General features: G+C 43.5%; 1 protein-coding gene across 3 annotated transcripts in view; it reads right to left on the minus strand.

Annotated features, from left to right (window-relative positions):
* The window catches only part of Myo3b (myosin IIIB), a 470,798-nt gene that overhangs the window by 415,481 nt on the left and 31,928 nt on the right, over positions 1 to 23,389 (minus strand). For all 3 annotated transcript variants that reach the window (XM_045147622.1, XM_045147623.1, XM_045147621.1), the window contains 3 exons: positions 17,325 to 17,429; positions 16,997 to 17,096; positions 13,330 to 13,406 (listed from right to left, as the gene is read on the minus strand). In XM_045147622.1, coding sequence (XP_045003557.1) covers positions 13,330 to 13,406; positions 16,997 to 17,096; positions 17,325 to 17,429 — 282 coding nt within the window. The remainder of the gene's footprint in view (positions 1 to 13,329; positions 13,407 to 16,996; positions 17,097 to 17,324; positions 17,430 to 23,389) is intronic.

The following is a 23,389-nucleotide window of genomic DNA, read 5'->3' on the forward strand; positions in this document are numbered from 1 at the left end:
GAAAAACTAGAAGGGGAGCAAATCAACCAGAAAAGTTCCTGTTGGGGCATCCCCTGCCCCATCAGATGCAGCACTCTCTGCTGTCTGTCCTCCCTCAGGCTCCTGGCTCCAAGGGCATCAGGCTGCTCTTGGGAGTGTCACCCCTTCCTATCAGAGCCATCTTGTGTGATTTTCTAAAACTAAAACTAAAAAAAAAAAAAAAAGTGGAAATTCCCTGGGACCTGAGACAGCATGATAACGCATGAGTCCCCCCACTCCTGCATCACCCTACCCCAAGGCTCCTCTAGGATCCATCCTAACATTGACGGCCACCTGCGGTGGCTTTCCTCTGTCAGCTCCGTGACCACCAGATGAGGGAGGAAAGACAGGGGGTCCCTTGCAGTCGCAGAGCTGGCCTTCCATGGACAAGCAGTCCCTGGGGATACCGGGCCCAGCTAGGGGGCGCTGGGGGAGACTCTGATTTCCTTCAGCAAATGCCTCTGCTCCTGCAGGGGCAGGATGAAGACGGCCCCCCCACCACCCCACAGAGGTGTGGGAGGACAGCCTAGAAAGTTCCACATGGCCACCGAAGCTGTTGCTTTGACACTTTCTTCTGGGGTGGGTGTGAGGAATGCGCTGGGACCTGAAGCTCTCAGATGGGGTCCTATACTTAGAGCCAGCAAGAAAAGGGTGACGGCTGCCACCACTGCCTGCGGGACCACCCTCCACCTCCACACGGATAGATGACTCAACTTGCCCACGACTCTCCTGCTGAGAGGGAAGCTGGGTAATAGAAGAAAGGTGGATCTTTTGTTGTTGTTGTTTTTTACGGAGAGAGAAAGCAAGGGGGGGGGCAGAGAGAATTGGGGCACCAGGGCCTCAGCCACTGCAATTGAACTCCAGACGCTTGTACCACCTAATGGGCATGTGTGACCTTGCGCTTGCCTCACCGTTGTGCATCTGGTTTACGTGGCATCTGGAGAGTGGGCATGGGGCCATAGACATTGCAGGCAAGTGCCTTAACTGCTAAGCCATCTCTCCAACCCCACCCCAAGCCATCACTCTTACCGGGACCCTTCACCCACTGGAACTCCTCAATTCCAACTCAGGCCTTGGGCCTTAGCAGGCGGAACCACTCTGAGAATGTAGGTAAGCAAGGACAGAGATTTCGGATGTTTCCAGAGACAGGCGGGAGGAAACAATTGCCTGGAAGGGAGCAGGGAATAACACAGGCTACTCTATCTATCACAGAGATGAATCCACTGGGGAAGAAGCAGGAGTCTTTCAGATAAGGGTCTAAAGTTCTCTGCCTTTCACTTCTCCTAAGCTCCCAAAGTCTTCATTCCTACTGTGATAGGATTGGCAGATGGAGTCTTAGGAGTCCCAAGGGTATGGAGGTGTGGGGCAGCGGGGAGGGTACCAGGGCCCTGTGCATACTAACTAGTCAAGTGTCCTACTGCTGAGATACTCTGCCCTCAGTCCAGGTACCATGGACACTAAAAGCCACACCAGTATCATCAGTTCATCTTACCAAGACTTTGGTGAGACCCCTCATCTTCATTACACAGGGAAAACTAGAGCCTTGGCCTATGATAGCAGGGAGAAGCTTCTCTGCTAAACCTGTAGATGTTCTCTGTGAAACAGGGACCTTGAAGGCAGACTCTGCCCTAGCCTCCTCACAGATGACAGAAGGTTCACAGGATGGGAGAAGGGCCAGTGATACCACCATTGTTTTTTTTTTAATTTATAAAGAACAGAAATCTATAGTTCTGGGGGTTGGGAAAATCAAGGTCAGGTGCCAACATACTCAGTATCTGACCAGGACTTTTAAGTCCCCATCCTATGGTAGATATGGCCTCATATACTTTCATTATGTTGTTTTATTTTGTCTTTAGAAACAGTTTATTCACCCACCTCATTTTGCTCTCATCATTTCCTGGTCAAAAATATTCAGTGAATAGCATTTGGGAGGCAGAGGTAGGAGGATCACTATAAGTTTGAGGACAACCTGAGACTACATAGTAAATTCCAGGTCAGCCTGGGCCAGAGTGAGACCCTGCCTCAAAAAATAATCAGAGGTTATATGGGTAATTGCCCAGATCAGAGCCTAAAATTTGTATCAACTTTTTACCCAAACTGAAGTCATATTAAAAGAACTGATCCACAGCCATTTTTTTTTAAACAATAAACAGCAGAATTCAGATAAAATCCAATCTCCTGAATTTAATCCTAAAGAACTTTATTTTTCCAAAATTTTCCCCTGGGCTTAAATACATTAGTTTCCAGTGCTGTGTTGAAATATTACATTTCCACATACCAATGTGAAAGTTATCAATACCCAAACAAAGTCTCTCATGTCTCTGTGTAGGCCTTCTATAATGGAGCTGGCAAGCATGAAGAGGCACTTGGGCATCATGCCTGTCCCAGGAAGCTGTTCCCAAACATTTTGCTACATCAATCTGGTGACAGATCACTTAGCCACTTGCCAAGAATACTGGTCAGAAACACAGTGTCTCCACTAACGAGTGACATCACCTCCTGGAACAAGCCCCTAGGGCCAATGTTCTTGTTTTGCATGTGTATGATGCTAGGGACAAACCCAGAGCCTTCTGCATTCTGGGCAAGTCCACTGAGCTGCAAGCCCAGCCCTGCATGTGTATCTTTCCTTTGCTTTCATAGCCTCTCCTAGCTGTACCCTCTTTGGATGCCTGTCATGTGCACATATTGGATCCCCTGTCGTTCTGAAATAAACTCTTCATTTAGAGAGTTAGTTTCTCTGTTACTCATTTTAGAAAGGGTAATTCTTGGGCTGGGCATGGTGGCACACGCCTTTAATCTCAGCACTTGGGAGGCAGAGGTAGGAGGATCACTATGAGCTTGAGGCCAGCCTGGAAATACAGATAGAGTGAGTTCCAGGTCAGCCTGGGCTAGAGTAAGACATTACCTCGGAACACACACACACCAATAAAAAATGGAGTAACTGTTATCAAAAATAGTTGAAGGATGAAAATAGATTCTTCTCTCTCGCCATGCACAAGAATTAAGTCCAAATGGATTAAAGACCTTAACATCAGACCGGAAACTCTGAAACTGCTAGAGGAAAAAGTAGGGGAAACCCTTCAACATATTGGTCTTGGCAGAGACTTTCTGAATAAAACCCCAATTGCTCAGGCAATAAAACCGCAGATTAACCACTGGGACCTAATGAAATTACAAAGATTTTGCACCGCAAAGGACACTGTGAAAAAAGCAAAGAGGCAACCTACAGAATGGGAAAAAATCTTCGCCAGCTATATATCTGATAAAGGATTAATATCTAGGATATACAAAGAACTCAAAAAGTTAAATAATAAGGAATCAAACAAGCCAATCAAAAAATGGGCTATGGAGCTAAATAGAGAGTTCTCAAAGGAAGAAATACGAATGGCATATAAGCATCTAAAAAATTGTTCTACGTCACTAGTCATCAGGGAAATGCAGATTAAAACTACATTGAGATTCCATCTCACTCCTGTCAGATTGGCCACCATCATGAAAACAAATGATCATAAATGTTGGCGGGGATGTGGAAAAAAAGGAACCCTTCTGCACTGCTGGTGGGAATGCAATCTGGTCTAGCCATTGTGGAAAACAGTGTGGAGGTTCCTAAAACAGCTAGAGATTGATCTACCATATGACCCAGCTATAGCACTCCTAGGCATATATCCAAAGGACTCATCTCATTTCCTTAGAAGTACGTGCTCAACCATGTTTATTGCTGCTCAATTTATAATAGCTGGGAAATGGAACCAGCCTAGATGTCCCTCAACAGATGAGTGGATAATGAAGATGTGGCACATTTATACAATGGAGTTCTACTCAGCGGTAAAGAAAAATGAAGTTATGAAATTTGCAGAAAAATGGATGGACCTGGAAAGTATTATACTAAGTGAGGTAACCCAGACCCAGAAAGCCAAGCGCCACATGTTCTCTCTCATATGTGGATCCTAGCTACAGATGGCTGGGCTTCTGCGTGAGAATGAAAATACTTAGTAGCAGAGGCCAGTAAGTTAAAAAGGAGACATAAAGGGTAGAGAAAGGAAGGGAGGAGGATACTTAATAGGTTGATATTGTATATATGTAATTACAATGATTGTAATGGGGAGGTAATATGATGGAGAATGGAATTTCAAATGGGAAAGTGTGGGGATGGGGAGGGAGGGAATTACCATGGGATATATTTTATAATCATGGCAAATGTTAATAAAAATTTTAAAAAATGGAGTAACTGTTATCAAAAATAATTGAAAGCTTTAAAACAACAGGATTCACATTTTTAAAAAATATTTATTTGCAAGGGGAGATATGAATGAGTGAATGGGCACACCAGGGCTTCCAGCCACTACAGACGAATTCCAGATGCGTGTGCTGTTTAGTGCATCTGGCTATATGTGGATACTGAGCAACTAAACCCAGGTCGTAAGGCTTTACAGGCAAGTGCCCTAACCGCTGAGCCATCTCTCCAGCTCAGGATTCATATTTTATGTGGCACATTGGTAGTCATAATTAGACACTTTATTAGTGGCTGGAGATGACTCTGCAGTTAAAGGCATTTGCTTGCAATGCCTGATGGCCCAGGCTCAATGCTTCAGTACCCACATAAAACCAATTGCATAAAGTGATGCATACATCTTGTATTTGTTTGCAGTAGCAGGAGGCCCTGGAACACCCATACTCACTCACTCACTCTCTGCCTCTTTCTCTTTGTCTCTCTCTCTCTCTCAAATAAATAAACATATATGTTTTAAAAGGCAATTAACTACACCATACTCAGCACTTGGGAGGCTAACGCAGGAGGATTACTTTGAGTTTGAGGCCAGCCTGAAACTACAGAGTGCATTAATTCCAGGTCAGCCTGGGCTAGGATGAGACCCTAACTGGCAAAACCAATAATAATAATAATAATAATAATAATAATAATGAGGAGGACATTGGAGCTAAATATGATTGTTCAAGTTCTAATGACATGTGCAAGGACAAAAAATGGTTTACTTTCTGTGACTTATTTGCTTTACCTAAAACATTGGACTGATAATAGTAGTCCTGAATTTGTAGGTCTGATACAAGGATTGTCACGCATTTAATTAAGCACTCAGAAATGTTAAGTTTTATTTGAGAACCAAACCCATTAGCCAGAGCTTGGGGGGGGGGGTTAAATGGTAATAATGACAAAATTTCAGCAATAGAGTGTTTCACAGCTTTCTCAACTCTACAACACAAAGCATCCCATTTTGTCATCTCTTCCTGGCAGAGCTGAAGGAAATAGCATCGTCGTGTCATTTAGCTGGGAACAGCATAACTAATGAAATCAAGAGTGGTTGCAAAAAGCTTGCGCTACTTCTGCACTGGTATAAACTGGTTGCTATGGCAACCGTCCCTGTCAATGACCCTGTGCCAGGCGGAGAGGGCCCATTTCGGGAGCTGTGACAGCACATCTGTTTCTCCGCTCAGCTGATTAGCTCTTGTTTGCAACAACAAGCAGATGGAAGTAGAAAGGGGGAAAAGATATTCCAAAAAGAAGCAAATGTTTATTTTATCCACATGTCTTTTTGCCAATACAGAAACAGACCTCTGGCTATTTTAGAAAGATGCCAAGTATACTGGCTCACAGGCTGCCTCTCGCACGAATGAGATTTCAGAGTGCAGTCGGGTTATACCTGGTGGGTGACGGTCCTTCCCGTGCATTTTGTAAAATCATGTGTCCCGGACGCTCATTTCAGAGGCTCCTTCAGCACATCTGCATGTTCCTATTGTGTGCGCTGTCTCACCTCCCAGGCTCTTGTCTTTCACACTGAACGTCACAAATGAAGGGCCTTTCGAGTGAGCAAGCATGAGAGTTCTGTCTCTGCCTTATTTTATTCATCTGTAACCAGGGGTTGCAATGTCATGCTGCCTGGAACACCAAACAGCTTCAACACCCACTAGGCAGGTGAATTGGGGCATGGTATCCCCTATACCTCTGTATTATTACTATTTGTGTGTGTGTGTGTATATGCACACGTTTATGTAGGTTTGCATATTCATGGGTATTGTGAAAGGCTGTGGGGGCGGGGGTGCCACCATGCATCTGGAGATCAGAGGAGAACTTTTAGGTTGGTCCTCACCTGGCTTCTTCCCTTGAGGCAGGGTTTCTATGTCTCCTTCTCGCTCTGTTCTTCGCTGCACTTGCCACGAGTTTCTGGGAACTTGTCCTGTTTCTGCCCCCCAATCTCTCTGTCGGTGTCGGCAGGCTAGGATTACAGAAACCCACCCCAGCTTCCTGCTTTTTATGTGAGGCCTGGGGACTGAACTCAGCTACTCCAGCTTGAGTGGCAAGCACTTGATCCATTGAGCCATCTTCCTAGCACCTCAGATACTTCTTTTTTTGTTGTTTATTTTTGTTTATTTATTTGAGAGTGACAGACAGACAGAAAGAGGCAGATAGATAGAGAATGGGCGCACCAAGGCCTCCAGCCACTGCAAACAAACTGCAGATGCGTGCGCCACCTTGTGCATCTGGCTTACATGGGTCCCGGGGAATCGAGCCTCAGACTGGGGTCCTTAGACTTCATAGGCAAGCACTTAACTGCTAAGCCATTTCTCCAGCCCATCATATACTTCTTTAAGCTTCACTTTTCTCAATGGAAAATGGATGAAATAGCATCTACTATTGAGAATGAAATAACATGAGAAAGCATGGATCTCAGTCCTGGTGTCTGAGTCGATCCTCTGTAAGTAGAGGTTTCCTTCCTCCCAAACATGTGCTTAGCAAGCTTGATATTCAAAAGATGCCAGCTGGCATGCGGCGCTGGTCATCACAAGGAACATCTGCTAAAACTGGACTGATGCTCTCTGCTTTCCAGATCGACTTTACTTTAGGAGTTGCCAGATTGTTCACAGGTCAAGGATGTCCCCAGCAAACACAGGGCATGGCTGTGGCTGAGGGACACTCGGGGCCCCTGGGTAGCAGCCACCTACCATCCCAAATGGAAGGACACTAATATTTAACAGCCAGCACGGGCACACCAGTGTAACACAAGGTGTGACTTTAACACAGGCTACAAACATCCTCAACAGAAACCACAGTCACTATACTGACTGCTTTACTTGAACTGATGTCACTTGTGACTTCAGTTTAGTTCTCCCTTACATGTGACGGTGGGCATGGCAGATTAATTACTGACCACTACTAAGCCCTTGTGTCACAAGGAAAGTTCTAGTCCTTTTTTTTTTTTTTCCTATCCACTTCTGCATGACCCAGCATGTGATAGATGTAAATACAGGCAAAGCAATTGTAATATAGACTGTGGGCCTGACTGAATTGGAAATCTTTTTGGCAGGGAGTCACCACTGCCCACCATGTGTTCGTAGGTCTCATCACCTATACCATGGATGCAGTCATAGGTAAGCCTGAGTATTAACAAAATAATATTGTTAAAATTGGTATGTGAATGTGAAATGCTATCATTCATTTGTAGAGGCAAAACCAAGTCCCCTGTGTAAGCACCTATAACATACAGCCCTTGCATTCCAAGTGGATGGCTGGCTGCCTTAGAAACTTAGATGGCTATAAAACAAGGTGATATTTGGAGCATTGTTATGGCTTGAATTGCATCCTCCAAAAGAAAAGTGTTGAGGTCCTATTTCCCAGGGAATAGGAATGGGAACTTAATTGAAAATAGGGCTGGGCACACAAGGTGGCGCACGCCTTTAATCCCAGCACTCAGGAGGCAGAGGTAGGAGGATTGCTGTGAGTTCAAGGCCAGCCTGAGATAACATAGTCAATTCCAGGTCAGCCTGGGTTTAGGACAAGACCCTATTTAGAAAAAAAAAAAAAAAAGAACAAAAATTTCAGGCCATTATTTGGAGCTGGAGAGATGGCTCAGTGGTTAAAGGGCTTGCCTGCAAAGCCTAACAACCTGGGTTCAATTCCCCAGTACCCATGGAAAGCCAGATGCACAAAGTAGTACATGCATCTGGAGTTCATTTGCAGTGGCTAGAGGCCCTGGCATGAACATTCTCTCTGTCTGTCTGTCTGTCTGTCTCTCTCTCTCTCTCTCTCTCTCACTCGCTCTCTCTCTTTCTCTCCCCTCTTGAAATAAATTTTAAAAAAATGGGGCAGGAATTAGTTGAGATGTAGTCATGGTACAGTATGGATGTGAGCAGAGCCTCATATTCAAGGGGACTGGCATCTTTATAAGAAGATGGCCATGTTGCCGGGTGTGGTGGCACACACCTTTAATCCCAGCACTTGGGAGGCAGAGGTAGGAGGATCACCGTGAGTTCAAGGCCACCCTGAGACTACAGGTCAGCCTGAGCTAGTGTGAGACCCTACCTCTAGCAACAAAAAAGAAGAAGAAGGCCACGTGAAGGCAGAGACATGAAGACAATGCTCTGGCATGACAAAAGCATCATGCAGTTACAAGCCAAGGAACACTGAGGACTGCCAGCTAACATCTGGCAGCCAGAAAGACACAAGAGTCCCCAACAACATCTTCATTTCTGATTTCTAGCCTCCAGGCTAAGAGAGGGTATATCTCTGTGACGCCGTGCTAAGTGACCCAGATTTTACCATGTGCCTACAAATGTAGGCAATGATTGGAGAGGTGCCCACGCTAGGATAAGAGGAGACAGAAACTTAGTGGTGGGCCACAGGAGCCTCCCCATGGCCGTCCAAGCAGGCCTCTGTTGGGTCTGGCTAGGCAGGGTGTCTTCCCGGCGGCTGGTGCAGGTCTGGAACCACTAGTGACCCTTGCTAGTCATAGCACAGCAGCTATATGCCCTCCCTCAAGACAGACCTCAGCGATAGAGCCCTATAGCTATGATGACATAACCAGCGAGATTTGGGGAACTGGGGTTTTAAGGCTGGGGTATAACAGTGGTAAATCATTTGTCTAGCACACCCACAAATCCTGGGCTCAATCCTCAGTACCAAAATAATACTAATAACAATCATCATCATCATCATCATCATTATGTGGTTTTAATGACTCCATTGAGCTTTTGAGTCAACAAACTCTGGAGTTACCAGCCTCAGTTCCTATTATACAAAAAACTGTTTTCTAATGTTTGAATTCTTTTGTTCACGGCAATTTGCTGAACACATAATTTCTGCGGTAAACATTTTTCCGTCCCCCTTAAAGTTATCTTACCTGTGGTCACTGGATGCTACTGATATGGTACATTAAAATGTATACCAATCTTGACTTTTTTTTAGATCAACCCTTTTGCTATGCCTGGCAATTTGCTGCGCCAGCTTAATTTTTTTAATACTGCTATATGAGGAGCATCCTGTAGAGTTCCTGCTCTCCCACTCCGTTAGATTGATACAGCTCTACCACGAATGCTCAGTGTTGGCAGTGCCCAGGGGTGGGCAGAGAGAGGAAAGAAGGGGAGCGTGCAGGCAATGTGCTAGTGGATACATGGCCTCAGCTTTGAGCTGCCTCGGTGAGCTGTGCATCTTGACTGCCCATCAACATCTGATTGTGGTTCGGTCACATTCCATTAGCTCCCTGGCTTGTATGAGAACCTATTTGAATTAAATATCACAGCTACTCAAGCTTAGGTAATAAAAATGGAAATAAAAGTGGAAAAAATAATGGTTCGATGTCTTAAAAATAAAATAGGATCAAGGATCTTTTTGTTGCACTTTAAAGATAAAAGTACAGGTCATCAGCAATTGTCATATCCCAATAGTCTGGTTATGGCGAGTATCACTGTTGCATTTAATCTCAATTCACTTCTTCACAAAGACTGAAGGGAAAGCACATTACAGTCAACATCCTATGCAGATCATCACATAAAGATAATGCTAATTTGAACCATTACTCATTATATTTACAGCGATTGCGCTTGACCTTAAAGCATTGCTCACAGCAGAGAACAAATATTTTTTGAACTGAACTGACAGATGGAACTTGGGGGGCTTATGGAGCAAAATGAAGCTTTGTTGGAGAAAATTAGCTCTCTATTTGGAAAACACAATGAGAGGATGAAGGCTGGAGAGATGGCTTAGCACTTAAGGTGCTTGCTGGCAAAGCAAAAGACCCAAGTTCAATTCCCCAGGACCCATGTAAAGCCAGATGCACAAGGTAGTGCATGAGTCTGGAGTTCATTGGCAGTGGCTAGAGGTCCTGGCACACCCATATTCATTCCCTCTCTCTCTCTCTCTCTCTCCCTCTATCTCCCTCTTTCTCTCTTAAAGAAACAAACAAATAAGTGAGTAAAATATTTTCAAGAAATATGATGACACAGGCTAAGAATGGCTATGTGGGTCCCAGGGTTACCTGGACACCAGGGCGCAGCCTGAGAGAAGCCTGCGGAAGCCATCCGACGCCTGCACCAGAGTAGGTCACACACCACAGACTGACCACTCTGATTCACCCACAACAGTAGGCGGGTGTAACACTGACTTTTCCCTGCTGAGGCAGTCTGGACACAGAAGGTCACTGCAGACCATCAAACCACCTCCACGGAAACATTCCACATACTCTACTCAACCCAGCCAAAGGTAGGAAGTCACAAACATCTCCCAACAAGTATGCCAAGCCAGGGGCAGACTTCTCTTAATGATAATTTGTGAGTCTGAGAAGCAAGTTGGCTGAGATTAAGACAAGAATGTCATCCTCCATGTTATGTCCCTCAATATAAATTGAGTGACTTTAGCCAGACTTTCTTTTCAGAATGGATCAACCAAAGTCTACAGAGAAATTTGCCACTACCAAAGCTGTGGAGCCCTTCTTGAACTACGCTCCATACGTACCTTATGATGGCTTTGTCAACTATGAATTCATTCATCCAGCATATTCTTTGAACACCTACTCTACATCCAGCACTGAATGCAGACCTGAGCCTCCTACAAGCCGGCACCACAGCTTCAAGTCCACCAACAGTCCTCACAGCAGTGACGTGTACTAGCAGTGGGTGGAGCTGCAGAATCCAGAGATAGGGGCCACAATGTGGGCCAGGGATAGACAGACCATCTCCAAGGAAACGGGCATTTGAGCTGGACTTGAAGTTTAAGGTGGAATTTTCCAGGGCTCTGACAATTATTTTGGATAATGACAGTACATCAGAGTCTAAAGGACTTGGAGAATTATTTGTTTTTCACTACTGTTGGGGAATTAAGAAGTTGGAGGAAAAATTGAGAATGAGGCCAACCAGATAGAAAGGGGCTGGACAGGAAGACAGGGCTTTGTTCACCACCCAAAGGAGTTTTGTCCTCATCCTGCAGGTGTTTCCCAAAGCGGGGTTTCCAAGATCCTTATGGCAACATTATTTTTTTTATTTTAGAGAGAGAGAAGGAGAGAGAATTGGTGCTCCAGGGCCTCAGCCACTGCAATCAGACTCCAGGCGCCTGTGCCACCTAGTGGGCATGTGTAACTCTGTGCTTGCCTCACCTTTGTGCATCTGGCTAATGTGGGATCTGGAGAGTCAGACACGGGTTCTTAGGCTTCACAGGCAAGCACCTGAACCACAAAGCCATCTCTCCAGCCCTTTATGACAACTTTTAATTCTGTATTTTGCTTCAGTGAGAACCATGATGTTCCCAGTCATCTGGATGGCTGGCATACACTTTCAATATCAACATTGTGTTTATTATGAAGTTCTACCCAGCAACACAGCAACAGTTGGAAGTCAGAGGAGGTGCTGAGAAGAGTGGCCACATACCAGCTCAATACATGGTGCATGGTGGCAGGAATGCCACACTCAAAGAACCCACACTGCTGTGCTCTGATACGTGATCTCACTGCGAGAGACAACCGAGGCTCAGCAAAGAACACCTTTGTTTCATTAAGTTGAAACTGCAGACCTGAATGCTACTGGCTTTGTAGTTTTCATGGTTTTTTTCTTCTTTTTACTTATTTTATATATATTTCTTATTTATAGATCTATAAATACATGACAAGAAGTTTATATCTGATTTCATATTTTAAAACCTATTTAAGAAACGCTTAAGATAAGTAACCACAGTGAGCTTTCAGGTTTTTCTTTTTGTTTAAAGTGGCTCTATCCTTCACCCGAATAAGAAATGAAAGGCGGACTGGAGAGATGACTTAGCAATTAAGATGCTTGCCTGAAAAGCCAAAGGACCCAGTTTCAATTACCCAGAATCCACATAAGCCAGAAGCACAAGGTGGTTCATTTGTCTGGAGTTCATTTGCAGTGGCTAGAGACTCTGATGTGCCCACCATTCTCTCTCTGCCTAACCCTAACCCTCTCTCTCTACTACTTTCTCTCTCTCTCTCTCTCTCTCTCTCAAATAAATAAATAAAAATAAAATATTTTTTTAAAAAGAAATGAGGGCTGGAGAGATGGCTTAGTGGTTAAGCACTTGCCTGTGAAGCCTAAGGACCCGGTTCAAGGCTCAATTACCCAGGACCCACGTTAGCCAGATGCACAAGGGGGTGCATGCATCTGGAGTTTGTTTGCAGTGGCTGGAAGCCCTGGCGTGTCCTTTCTCTCTCTGTCTCTCTATCTGCCTCTTACTGTCTCTCTATGTCACTCTCAAATAAATAAATAAACGAACAAAAAATTAAAAAAAAAAATAAAGAAAAGAAAGAAATGAAACGCCATTCCCAGTGGAAGCAATCTGAACAGAGATCGGTGTGAGCTAGCTACAGAAGAGCAACCACACGGGCTAACTGGAGACAGAAAGACATCAAGGGAGGCAACCACCTGTGTCCTCTGACTTAGAGCTGCTCTCAGGGGATGGTCAGGTATGGTGCAATGAAAGGCTGGCCTGACAAGCCGACTGCACTGGAGTTTCAAGACATGCCTTATTAAGCTGGAAAGCTCCCCAAAGTTTGGATGCACCATTTCTGTAACAAGGTCACAACGAAATTAGGACCAAATCTTTTTTTTTTTTTAATTGCATAACAAGACACACAAAAGAAGTTATTATGTGAACAGTAGGAAAAACAACCAGGGCCACTGTGTGTAGCTCTGCAGGCCAGCTGGAGCTGAAGTGAGTCTCATGGCTAAACCACATGTCACTGGGCTGTGATGACACAGATCGAATGATGACCTCTTCTAAAGTAGACAAAAGTTGGATGGGTTTGCCAAGCCATGACTCTTGGAGGGGGCTGTCGCTCCTGAAGGGGCACCTTTTCCGAATTACATGAAGATATCCTATGGGCTGGCTGTGACTTAATCCTGCTTTTCTGAGGTTAAGTTTTACCACCATCACTCACCAAAAAGAACTTTTCAAATTCTGGGAGGATAAAGGATTCTCTCCATCCTGAAAATTTTGGACAGCGTAAGCCATGTCCCAAAGAAGACATCACATCAAAACTTTCAACAAGTGCAAGGAGACGGATGTCTCCCGCTTACCTCAGGGGCCATCCAGAATGGAGTGCCCACCGACGTGTTTCTCCGGAGACGGGTGCTGGTGAGTTGAGCAGAGACGCCTGCAGGAAAAGGGTGCCAGAATTCAGCATGAGCACAGGACGACGCTAGGCAAGGGGGTGGAAGGGCCTTTCTATAAAGGCCAGATATAAATATTTTAGGCCTCACGGGCCATATGGTCCCCATCATACAATCGCCTGTCGTCATGAGGCTTCAGCAGCCACAGAAACACGAGCTGCACTGCAATACAACTTCAGGCCAAAGTGGATGCCAAAGTCTGACTTGTAACTCCCATGTGTTACAATATATTCTTTTGTTTTTTAATATTTTATTTTTATTTATTTATTTGAGAGTGAGAAAGAGGCAGAAAGACAGAGAGAGAGAGAGAGAGAGAGAGAGGGAATGGGCACACCAGTTGGTCAAACTCCAGTTGCATGCACCCCCATGTGCATCTGGCTTTATGTAGGTCCTGGATAATCTAAGCTGGGTCCTTTGGCTTTGCAGGAAAGTGCCTTAACCTCTAAGCAATCTCTCCAGCTCATTCTTTTGGGTTTTTTCCAATCATTTCAAACCACAAAAATCAAGCCAGGCACAGTGGCATATGCCTTGAAATCTCAACACTTGGGATCCTGCAGAGACAGGAAAGTCAAGAACTTAAGACCAGGCTAGCCTACCTAGTAAGTTTGAGACCAGACTGAGCTACATAACAAGACCTGGTCTCAAAAAATCAATAACAGGGCTGAAGAGATGGCTTAGCGGTTAAGGTGTTTGCCTGCAAAGCCAAAGGACCCAGGTTCAATTCTCCAGGACCCACATAAGCCAGATGCACAAGGTGGTGCATGCATTTGGAATTTGTTTACAGTGGCTAGAGGCCCTGGTGTGCCCATTCTCTCTCTCCCTCTCTCTCTCTCCCTCTTTCTCTGTCTCTTTCCCAAATAAATAAAGTATGTTAAAAAATCAATGACAAATGTGTATCATACATATGTGTGCACACAAATGAGAGTAGATGCACACATATACCTGTACATATATATTTCTTAGCCCATGGGTCATGTAAAAATAGGAGATAGGTCATATTGGGCCCATGAGTGGCACTTTGCCAGCCCCTGTGATGAAGGTTTTATCATTCTATCCAAATTACTATGACTTTTTTTTTTCCTAATGAATATTCCTGTCCATATAGCTGCAAATTTGAAATACAAAGGAAAATATCAACAACTAAGACCAAATCAAAATATTATCATGCTATATTCTCCAATCATTTCAGGGTGTTTCTTTCTTAATAAGGTTGTTGGCAAGTATTATCTATAATAGAGCATCAATATAGACACACAAAGATTTCACAGCCTTATCTTACCTAGAAGCCTAGAAACTTGGCAAGAAAGCAATGTTGCTCAAATGAAAAACAAAAGGAATTAATAATAACATTGTTATCAAAAGCTCAACATAGAAGACCTGAATTTTAATATAATTCCAATGTCCTCTAACCACTTCTCTAACACCATGAAGGAATAACATGGAAGTAAAGGTAGGCTGGATTGAGTCAGGAGAGTACATTCCAGCCCAATTATGTCTTTTCCAAGTGATGTGACTGACTCCTTTTTGCATCTCAGTTTTACCATCTTCAAGCTGGGGATAATGACAATAGTCACAACTAACATTTAAAGTTCTTCTAACACCAGATAATAGAATAATTATGCAAGGCACTTTACAAATGTAAGGTATTATTTCATACCAAGCAGAAATCTAACACAGCCTTGAGCTGAATGATGGGGGCTGCCACACCCACCACTGACAAGAACTTAGAAGGTCCAATACTGTGCCCTCCTTGGCAAAGGGCAAGCCCTTGAGAACATCAGGCTTGGCCGTGCTATAGACTGCTCACGTTCTATTTATTAGGAAATGAAAATGTGCTTTTTCCGTAACTTAAGGCAAGGTCTTACTATGTTTTTCAGGCTGGTCCCAAACTCCTAGAATCCAGTGATCCTTCCAGCTCAGCCTCCAAAGTAGCTGGGACCACAGGCGCACCACTGTACCCAGTAAGAGGGCTCAGTCCATTATTTGCCACAGATAATTCCTACTTTACCAATATAGTTTAAAAGAAACACTTTCTGTCTTTTTTTTTTTTTTTTTTTTTTTTTTTTTTTTTTAGTTTTTCAAGGTAAGGTCTCACTCTAGTCCAGGCTGACCTGGAATTCACGATGTAGTCTTAGGGTGGCCTTGAAGTCATGGCGATCCTCTTACCTCTGCCTTCCAAGTGCTGGGATTAAAGGTGTGCGCCACCACGCCCAGCAACTTTTTGGTTTTAATGTCTAGAAAGTTCTTTTGTAGCAAATGGATTTCAGAAACCTTCCACTGGAGAGATAGGAACGCTGACCCTCAGGCAGCTTGCAAAGCATGACTTCCTATCCTCATCCTTAAAGGCTGCTGCCCTCCTAACATTTTACTGCCCTCATTGTCATGGGGAAGACGAATCTCTACTGTAGACACAGCATGCTGTTGAAGCTTGTATCTTCCTTCTAACATTAGACAAAGTTCCCACTCTGCCCTTTTATTTTGCTTGCCACTTAAAAACCAGGCCAAAGGCTGGAGAGTGGGTCAGTGGTTAGGGCACTTGCCTGCAAAGCCTAAGGACCCATGTTCAACTCTTCAGGTGCCATATAGCCAGATGCACACAAGCATGCAATGTCACACATGTGCCACAAGGGGGCATATAATCTGGAGTTTGTTCGCAGCAGGCTGAAGGTCCTGGTACATCCATTCTCTCTCCACCTTTCTTTCTCTCTCAAAAATAATTTTTTAAAAAAGGCCAAGATACCTAAAGCAACTTCATTTATTTTTAAATAATTTATTCTGCATAAATAATTTGTTCACACATTTGTACACCAAATTCTTTCTTACCTTAATCAATGAATATTAAAAATTATCCATCTTGTTTGTACTACAATGACACTTGTCATATTTGAAGTGTACCTCTACCTAACTGCTCCCTCACTGTAACAGTGATCCGAAAGTACTAACTAGTCTTATACTCAGAAGACTGAACCATTCTATATGCCTAAAAAGAAAAACTAAGTGGCTAGTTGAATATCAAAATATGAATGTTGGGAGAAGACAATTAATATTCTCTAGCCTCGGGTGACTTGTCTGCATTTTCTGCTAATGTTTCCAGTTTAACCAGCCTCACATGTCGCAGCAATAATCACAATTTAAAAGGATGTTAGCTCCCAGGCCCAAAGGATTATTTCACCTTCTGCACACTGGGAATAAGTAAGCCTGAGGCTAGTGAAAGTCGTTTGAAAGACCAAACGGCTTCCTCTTTTCATATGCAAAAGGAGAGATGACAAAATGTAAATTATAGGCCATTGTTCTAAGAAGGGAAATTCTTACAGAAACCCTAAAAGGTTCTGTGAGAAGTTCTCTCGTGTGATACTTTTCTTTATTAAAATTGCCTTGACAACTGACAATAGATTAACAAACAGCATCTCCTAGGGTGATCCATCTGGTAAACCCCCTGCTCGAGCCTGCGTTTGCCTGGAAAAATCCCTGAGCCTATGGTGCGGCAGAGACCCTAGTCTTCTGAGATTGCAACAAATTGTTCCCTTTGGCTAAACTGCACACATCAAGAAAACAAATGACACACAGTCATTACCAAAGTCAACGAGCTTAACTCCTCCTTCTGTTGTCAGAAGAATGTTATTCCCCTTCACATCACGGTGTATGATTCGGTGGTTGTGCAAATGCTGGAGGCCCTGCATGGTGTCCCATCACCACACCACACCAAGGAAACAGAAAGGGGAGATGATTTTACATTAAAGCGAGCACTCTACTATCAACAGCATAAGCAAAGTCTGCGTTTGGCTACACCATCCTGCTATTCATTATCCTTGCAGATCAGAGGGCTATTTCCCCACGGCTCATAGGCAACAAGGATCCAAGCAGTGGACACATTATCCCCTCTGCCCCATGGACATCCTTACCAAGAGTGCTCCGTAGAGGATGTAGGAGATCACTGCTTCATCCAGATGCTGACCACTCCTGAGGAGGCCTCTGACCAGCTCAGTGACGGAGCCCCCAGTGCACAGCTGCCGTGTGGGGGGGCGGGCAGAGAACCCAAACAAGAAAGACAATAAATTTAGAAGAAAAGACTACCGATTACTGATTTCATATAGTTTTACGTTTGCAGATCACAGAACTCCAGCCTGGAATAATTAGACTGCAAAGTTTCATTAGCCAATCAAATCTGATTCTTTGTATATGTGTATTCTTGATTCAAAGTAATATTTATTTGTGAATGTGGGCATCCAGAGAGCTAACTTTTTAAAATTCATTTATTTATTTGAGAGAGAGAATGGGTGTGCCAGGGCCTCCAGCCACTGCAAACGAACTCCAGGCACATGCACCACCTTGTGCATTTGGCTTTTGTGGGTCCTGGAGAATCAAGCCTGGTTCCTTAGGATTCACAGGCAAGGGTCTTAACCACTAAGCCATCTCTCCAGCCAGAAAACTAACATTTGAATTGCCAAATACAACATAAAAGCACAAGTTATTACTTTAAAACCTGAAAGAAAAAAAGCATATTAGTAGCCATGGTAACTGATTAGATGTTCTTCACTTTATGTGACTATTGTCTATTTTTTCAAGTGTGCATTCTGAGATGGGGAAGCTTGGAAGAGACAAGACAGATACCTTTGATTCCACCTGACAGGAAATAAACTTCAGTTATTTCAAACCTTCTGGTTTCCCATGCTGGCATGGCAGGCATCAGAAGCCTGACTGCCACTTTTCTACAGTTGCCAATGTATGCCAAGCCTGTGGGATGCACTTGGCCTCCTACTGTACAACTTAAGCTTCTCTCTCTCTCTCTCTCTCTCTCTCTTCCTCCCCCCCTCACTTTGTTTTCTCTGTATAATGTAAAAGTCCTAAGATTATATCTGCACATTGTCCATTGTTGCACACTGTATATCACTGAAGTGTGAGTTCATAAAGCATCAACTCTCTCAGCAACTTAAGGGATTTCAATGATGACTCTTATTAATTGCAGAACTTGATATACAAGTGTCAGTTTTCTATAAGCCATCTAAAACCAAGGTCCCTGTAAGTGTTAAGAACAGAGCATGTGATGACCTCAGAATTAAAGACATTTTGCTTTTTGTTTACTGGAGGAAAAAAAAAAATCAGAGCTGTCATTAGATTCTAACAGCCATCCTTGACCTTAAGAGGTAAAAACTGTGGGCTGAGCAGATGCCTCAGCAGTTAAAGGCACTTACAAGCCTGGTGGCATGAGTTCACCTCTCCAACACCCAAGTAAAGGCATAATGCAGACTGACCCATGACTCTGTAAAGGAGGCAGAGCCAGGAGACTGGTGTAGGGCAGGGGTGGTGGGAGAGGAGAAAGAGGGAGGGCAACAGTTAGACTGGTCCAAACACAGAGAAGCAAAAACCATTGAGAAACCCTGTCCTACACACACTCACACACATATACACACACACATACACAGTACAGGAAGAAGAGGTTAAAAAAATCAGGCTGGAGACATTGCTTAGTGGTTAAGGCACTTGCCTGCAAAACCTAAGGACCCACATGTTCCATCCCTCTCCAGATTCCACATAAGCCAGATGCACAAAGGTGAGGCAAACGCAAGGTCACACATGCCCGCTAGGTGGTGCAAGCATCTGACATTCGATTGCAGTGGTTGAGGTCCCAGCATGCCAATTCTCTCTCGCTAAATAAAAAAAATCCTGCTCTAAGGACTTAGATTCCCTCCTGGTACTGAGTCTTCACTTTGAAGAGTTGACTAATGTCAGCTATACACTGACAATTGTCTAACTGGGTAAATGTTCAGTGAAATGGGCTGAACCTTTTAAAAAAGAATGGTAGGCAGTCCTTGCTGGAGTAGATGGGCTTTTCTTACCCAAGGAAACTCAAGGAAGCACAAATTAACAGTTTTCCTAACAGACACACCTCCTTTTAAAAAAATGGTAAGAATACATTGGGATCGTTTAACTCTAATCATGGAAATCTGAAACATTTTAATAAAGAGTAAGCAGATGCTTTTATTTGACATAGTACCATCCCCTGCTACACACCTGACAGATACCTTGCACAGTAACAATCAGATAAACTGAACTCAGTTTTCTCATTTTATTTTTTTTATCATTTAAATTCATTATAGGTGGCAGCACATGACTAAAACTCTAATGCAGAAATCTTTACATCTAGTATAAATTTATAGTCTCTCAGGAATTATTGCTTAAGAACCATAAAAGCAGTAAAATGTGTTTAAAACTATGATGGTCCCCTGACTTTGGAATCTACTGTCTGCCAATATTAAATTTAACTTATAACTGAACCCCATTGTCTCTTAGGTCTCAAGGTCATCTCAATATCATGTCTTTTCTATAATTTAGATATTTAATGTCCCCCAAAGGCCCACGTATTAAAGAATTCATCCCCAAAGTAGCACTGTTGAGACCCGCTGATGGCTTTTAGGAGGAGGGTCCTTTTGAGGGTTCTTAGGTCATTGGGACATATTTCGCCCCTTTGCTTCCTGACAATGAAGTGGGCAGCTTGCTCTACCAGAGCTGACCATTGTCATCAGCACCCCTTGCCCACTCCAGAGGCCCAGCAGCAATGAGTCCTACTAGCCATGGACTGGAACCTCAGACTGAGCCAGTGCTGCAGACATTATGAGACTCAAGGAAATACTCATAAATTCCTTGGCTCAGTGCCACATGTTCTCCCTCATATGTGGATCCTAGCTACAGATGAATGGCCTGCTGCATGAGAAGGAAAATACTTAGTAGCAGAGGCCAGTAAGTTAAAAAGGAGACATAAAGGGAAGAGAAAGGAAGGGAGGACGGTACTTAATAGGTTGATATTGTATATATATGTGTAAGTACAATGATTGAGATGGGGAGGTAATATGATGGAGAATGGAATTTCAAAGGGGAAAGTGTGAGGGGGAGGAGGGAGGGAATTACCATGGAATTTTTTTTATAACCATGGAAAATGCTAATAAAAATTTTAAAAAAATTCCTTGGCTCCTCTAGAGCAAAGACAGTGACAGAAATGTAAAGTAAATGACAGTGCCCCCATCAGGACCATCCCCCAGCTGGCCTCCCATCTCAGAGAGGTACATGCTTTCTCCTACTGAAGGTCTACCGAAAGTAAACTTTAACTCAATACTTGGTGAGAATCCCAGCTCTTGTAAGGCTGCAAATTTCCCCTGAGGTCTTTTATGAACTCTCCTTCTCTACTGAGTGTAGCCAAGCTTGCAACAGGGCCTCTTCTGCAATAGTCTATACAGGGAACCAACTTGTAAACTTTCTTCATAACTCCAGAACATATGGACACATTAATAGCAGCTATTTGTCAGCCGATCAAAACTCAGCTGTGGATGTAGAAAAGAAACAAAGGGATCTTACTCAGCTAGTGCCTTTTGTTCACTAAATGTCAGAGCTTAAGTGCTGTCTGACTCCCTAGAATCCACAGAAACATATAATTAAGTTGCTCAGATACCTTTAAAGGGAGCTTTCCTGTGAAGTCGATAAGCCCAATAGCAAGGTTTGAAAAGGGCAGCCTGTGGGTTATAGAAAAAGACTTTGGGCACTTGGAGATTACAATAATAATAATACAGCTATACACTGACAATTGTCTAACTGGGTAAATGTTCAGTGAAATGGGCTGAACCTTTTAAAAGTATAACAAGAAATTACTTTTAAATGCACAAAATAAAATCATCCCTTTAGAGTTGTTAGAAGGGAAGCAAAGCCTCCTGGCCCAGCCCAGAGGGTTGGCACATCAGCCCTTTCTTCCCACCAGCTCTGCCAGCCTTCAGATTCAAATACAGAGGTGTATCTGTGTCTCCCTCCCCACTGTTCTCCCTAACCCCTCAGCATTCAGGAAACATGGCAGCTGGATGCTTCTAAAATTTAATTTTTGCTCCAAATCAAAAAAAAATAATAGAAAAGTAAATTTCATTATACATATATATATATATATATGTATAATGAAATTTATATATATATATATATATATATATATATGTATATATATGTATGTATGTATGTATGTATCTCCAAAACATCATTGAATATAGATTCAATCACAGTGTTAGGATGGCTGTAATTTCAAGCAATAAAATGTTCCTTGTTCAATAAGCCATCAACTTCCTGCCACATTATTAAGAAAAGGACCTTTGTTCTGGCTTAAGCTCCCCTGTTAAGCGTCTTCTGTGCCAGTATGTTAATTTCGCCTAGTTAGATGACAGAATTAAGAGAAACTTCTTTGCAGTGCCCTTTGGTTCAACAGACTGACTGTCAAGGTCTGGCAAGGATAGGAGGTTTTAGATCACAAAGTCAACATTAGAGTCAAAATTATTAGATGGTGGGGATGGAGAGATGGTTTAGTGGTTAAGGTGCTTGCCTGTGAAGCCTAAGGACCCAGGTTCAATTCTCCAGAATCCATGTTAGCCAGATGCACATGGTAGTGCATGTGTCTGGAGTTCATTTGCAGTGCCTGGAGGCCCTCCCCCCTCTCTCTCACACACAAATAAAAATATTAAAAATATTATTAATGCTGGCATAAGAACCATCATATTAGACACTGACGCCTCTCAGCAAGTCCAAAACAACACATTTTACCTCTTGTGTTGGGACAGATCATGCTTATGTTATTGAGTAGTAGATCAAGTTGCTAGGTTGCAACTAGACACATGAAAACCTACAGTTGAAATCCTACAGTTCCAGTTCAAACGGAGATGCTCACACCCTGAAGCTAGGTGGGCTTGAGACTCCCTCCTCCCATCTCAGCCCACCAGGACACTGTCGAGTGCAGCCTCCAGCTCAGAATCTTTCACACCTGGCTGTTTCTGAGTTTTCTTTTGCTGAACACAAATAGGACCTGTATATAGGGTGTCATTCTGCATTTTAAAACTCTTCCCTTCTCCTCCTGTCACAAGTGCGCTGTCCTTCATCTGACCCTACCACTCCTTGGCTGCATTCTAGACTTTCTAGAACCTCCTATGTCAGCCAGTATTCAATACTCTAGGACCTTCTGGCTATCTCTGGTTAATGCCACTCTACCGGCCCTGATTACCCAACAGGGTCTTGCTCCCGATCACCAGGGAAATTTAATTAATGCAACAATGTTGGATGCAAACGGAGAGGTGCACAGCACTTCCAGTGATATGCTTCCCTGAACTGGACTTTCTAGAACCTGAGCTAAAGCTAAACAAGGCTCTGCTCTGTCTTCCTTCCCCACCCCTTTCTTTGTCAGTCTGGATTTGGCTCTACCTTCTAGATACTGAACTTACACTTCAATTTCTGGGCAGGGAGGAAGAATATATTTTTTAATTTTTTATTTTATTTATTTGCAAGCAGAGAGACAGACAGACAGACACACACACAGAGAGAGACCAAGAGAATGGGCACACCAAGGGTCTCCAGGCACTGCAAACTAGCTACACATGCATGTGCCACTTTGTGCATCTAGCTTTACATGAGTATTGAAGAATCAATCATTAGGCTTTGCAGGCAAGTGCCTTAGCCACTGAGTCTCTAGACCTGGAATGATTTATTTTTAAACTCTAAGTCTCCTGTGTGTGTCAAGGTGCATTTGTCTATGATCATATGTGTGTGCATATGTGTGTGCATGTCTTCATGTGCATGTGAAGGCCAGATGACAGCCTTGAGTGTTTGAGATAAGGTCTTCTACGGTCTTGCAGCTCACCAAATAGGCTACACTGTCTCTGCCTCCCCAGCTTGGGGATGACAAGCCTATGCCGGCATGACTTACCTTTTTTATATGGGTTCTGAAGAGCAAACTCAGGTTCTCATGATTTCAAGGCAAGCACTTTATCAACTGCTATCTTCCTATCCCATAAAAGCTCATTTAAAAATATGTTTTTATTTGTTTATTTGTGAGAGAGAGAAAAATAGGGGAGAGAGAGAGGGAGAATGGGCACATCAGGCCCTCCAGGCTCTGCAAACAGACTTCAGACATGTGCACCACCTTGTGCATCTGGCTTATGTGGGTCCTTAG

This window comes from Jaculus jaculus, chromosome 4, assembly GCF_020740685.1.
Source record: "Jaculus jaculus isolate mJacJac1 chromosome 4, mJacJac1.mat.Y.cur, whole genome shotgun sequence".
Taxonomy (NCBI): Eukaryota; Metazoa; Chordata; class Mammalia; order Rodentia; family Dipodidae; genus Jaculus; species Jaculus jaculus.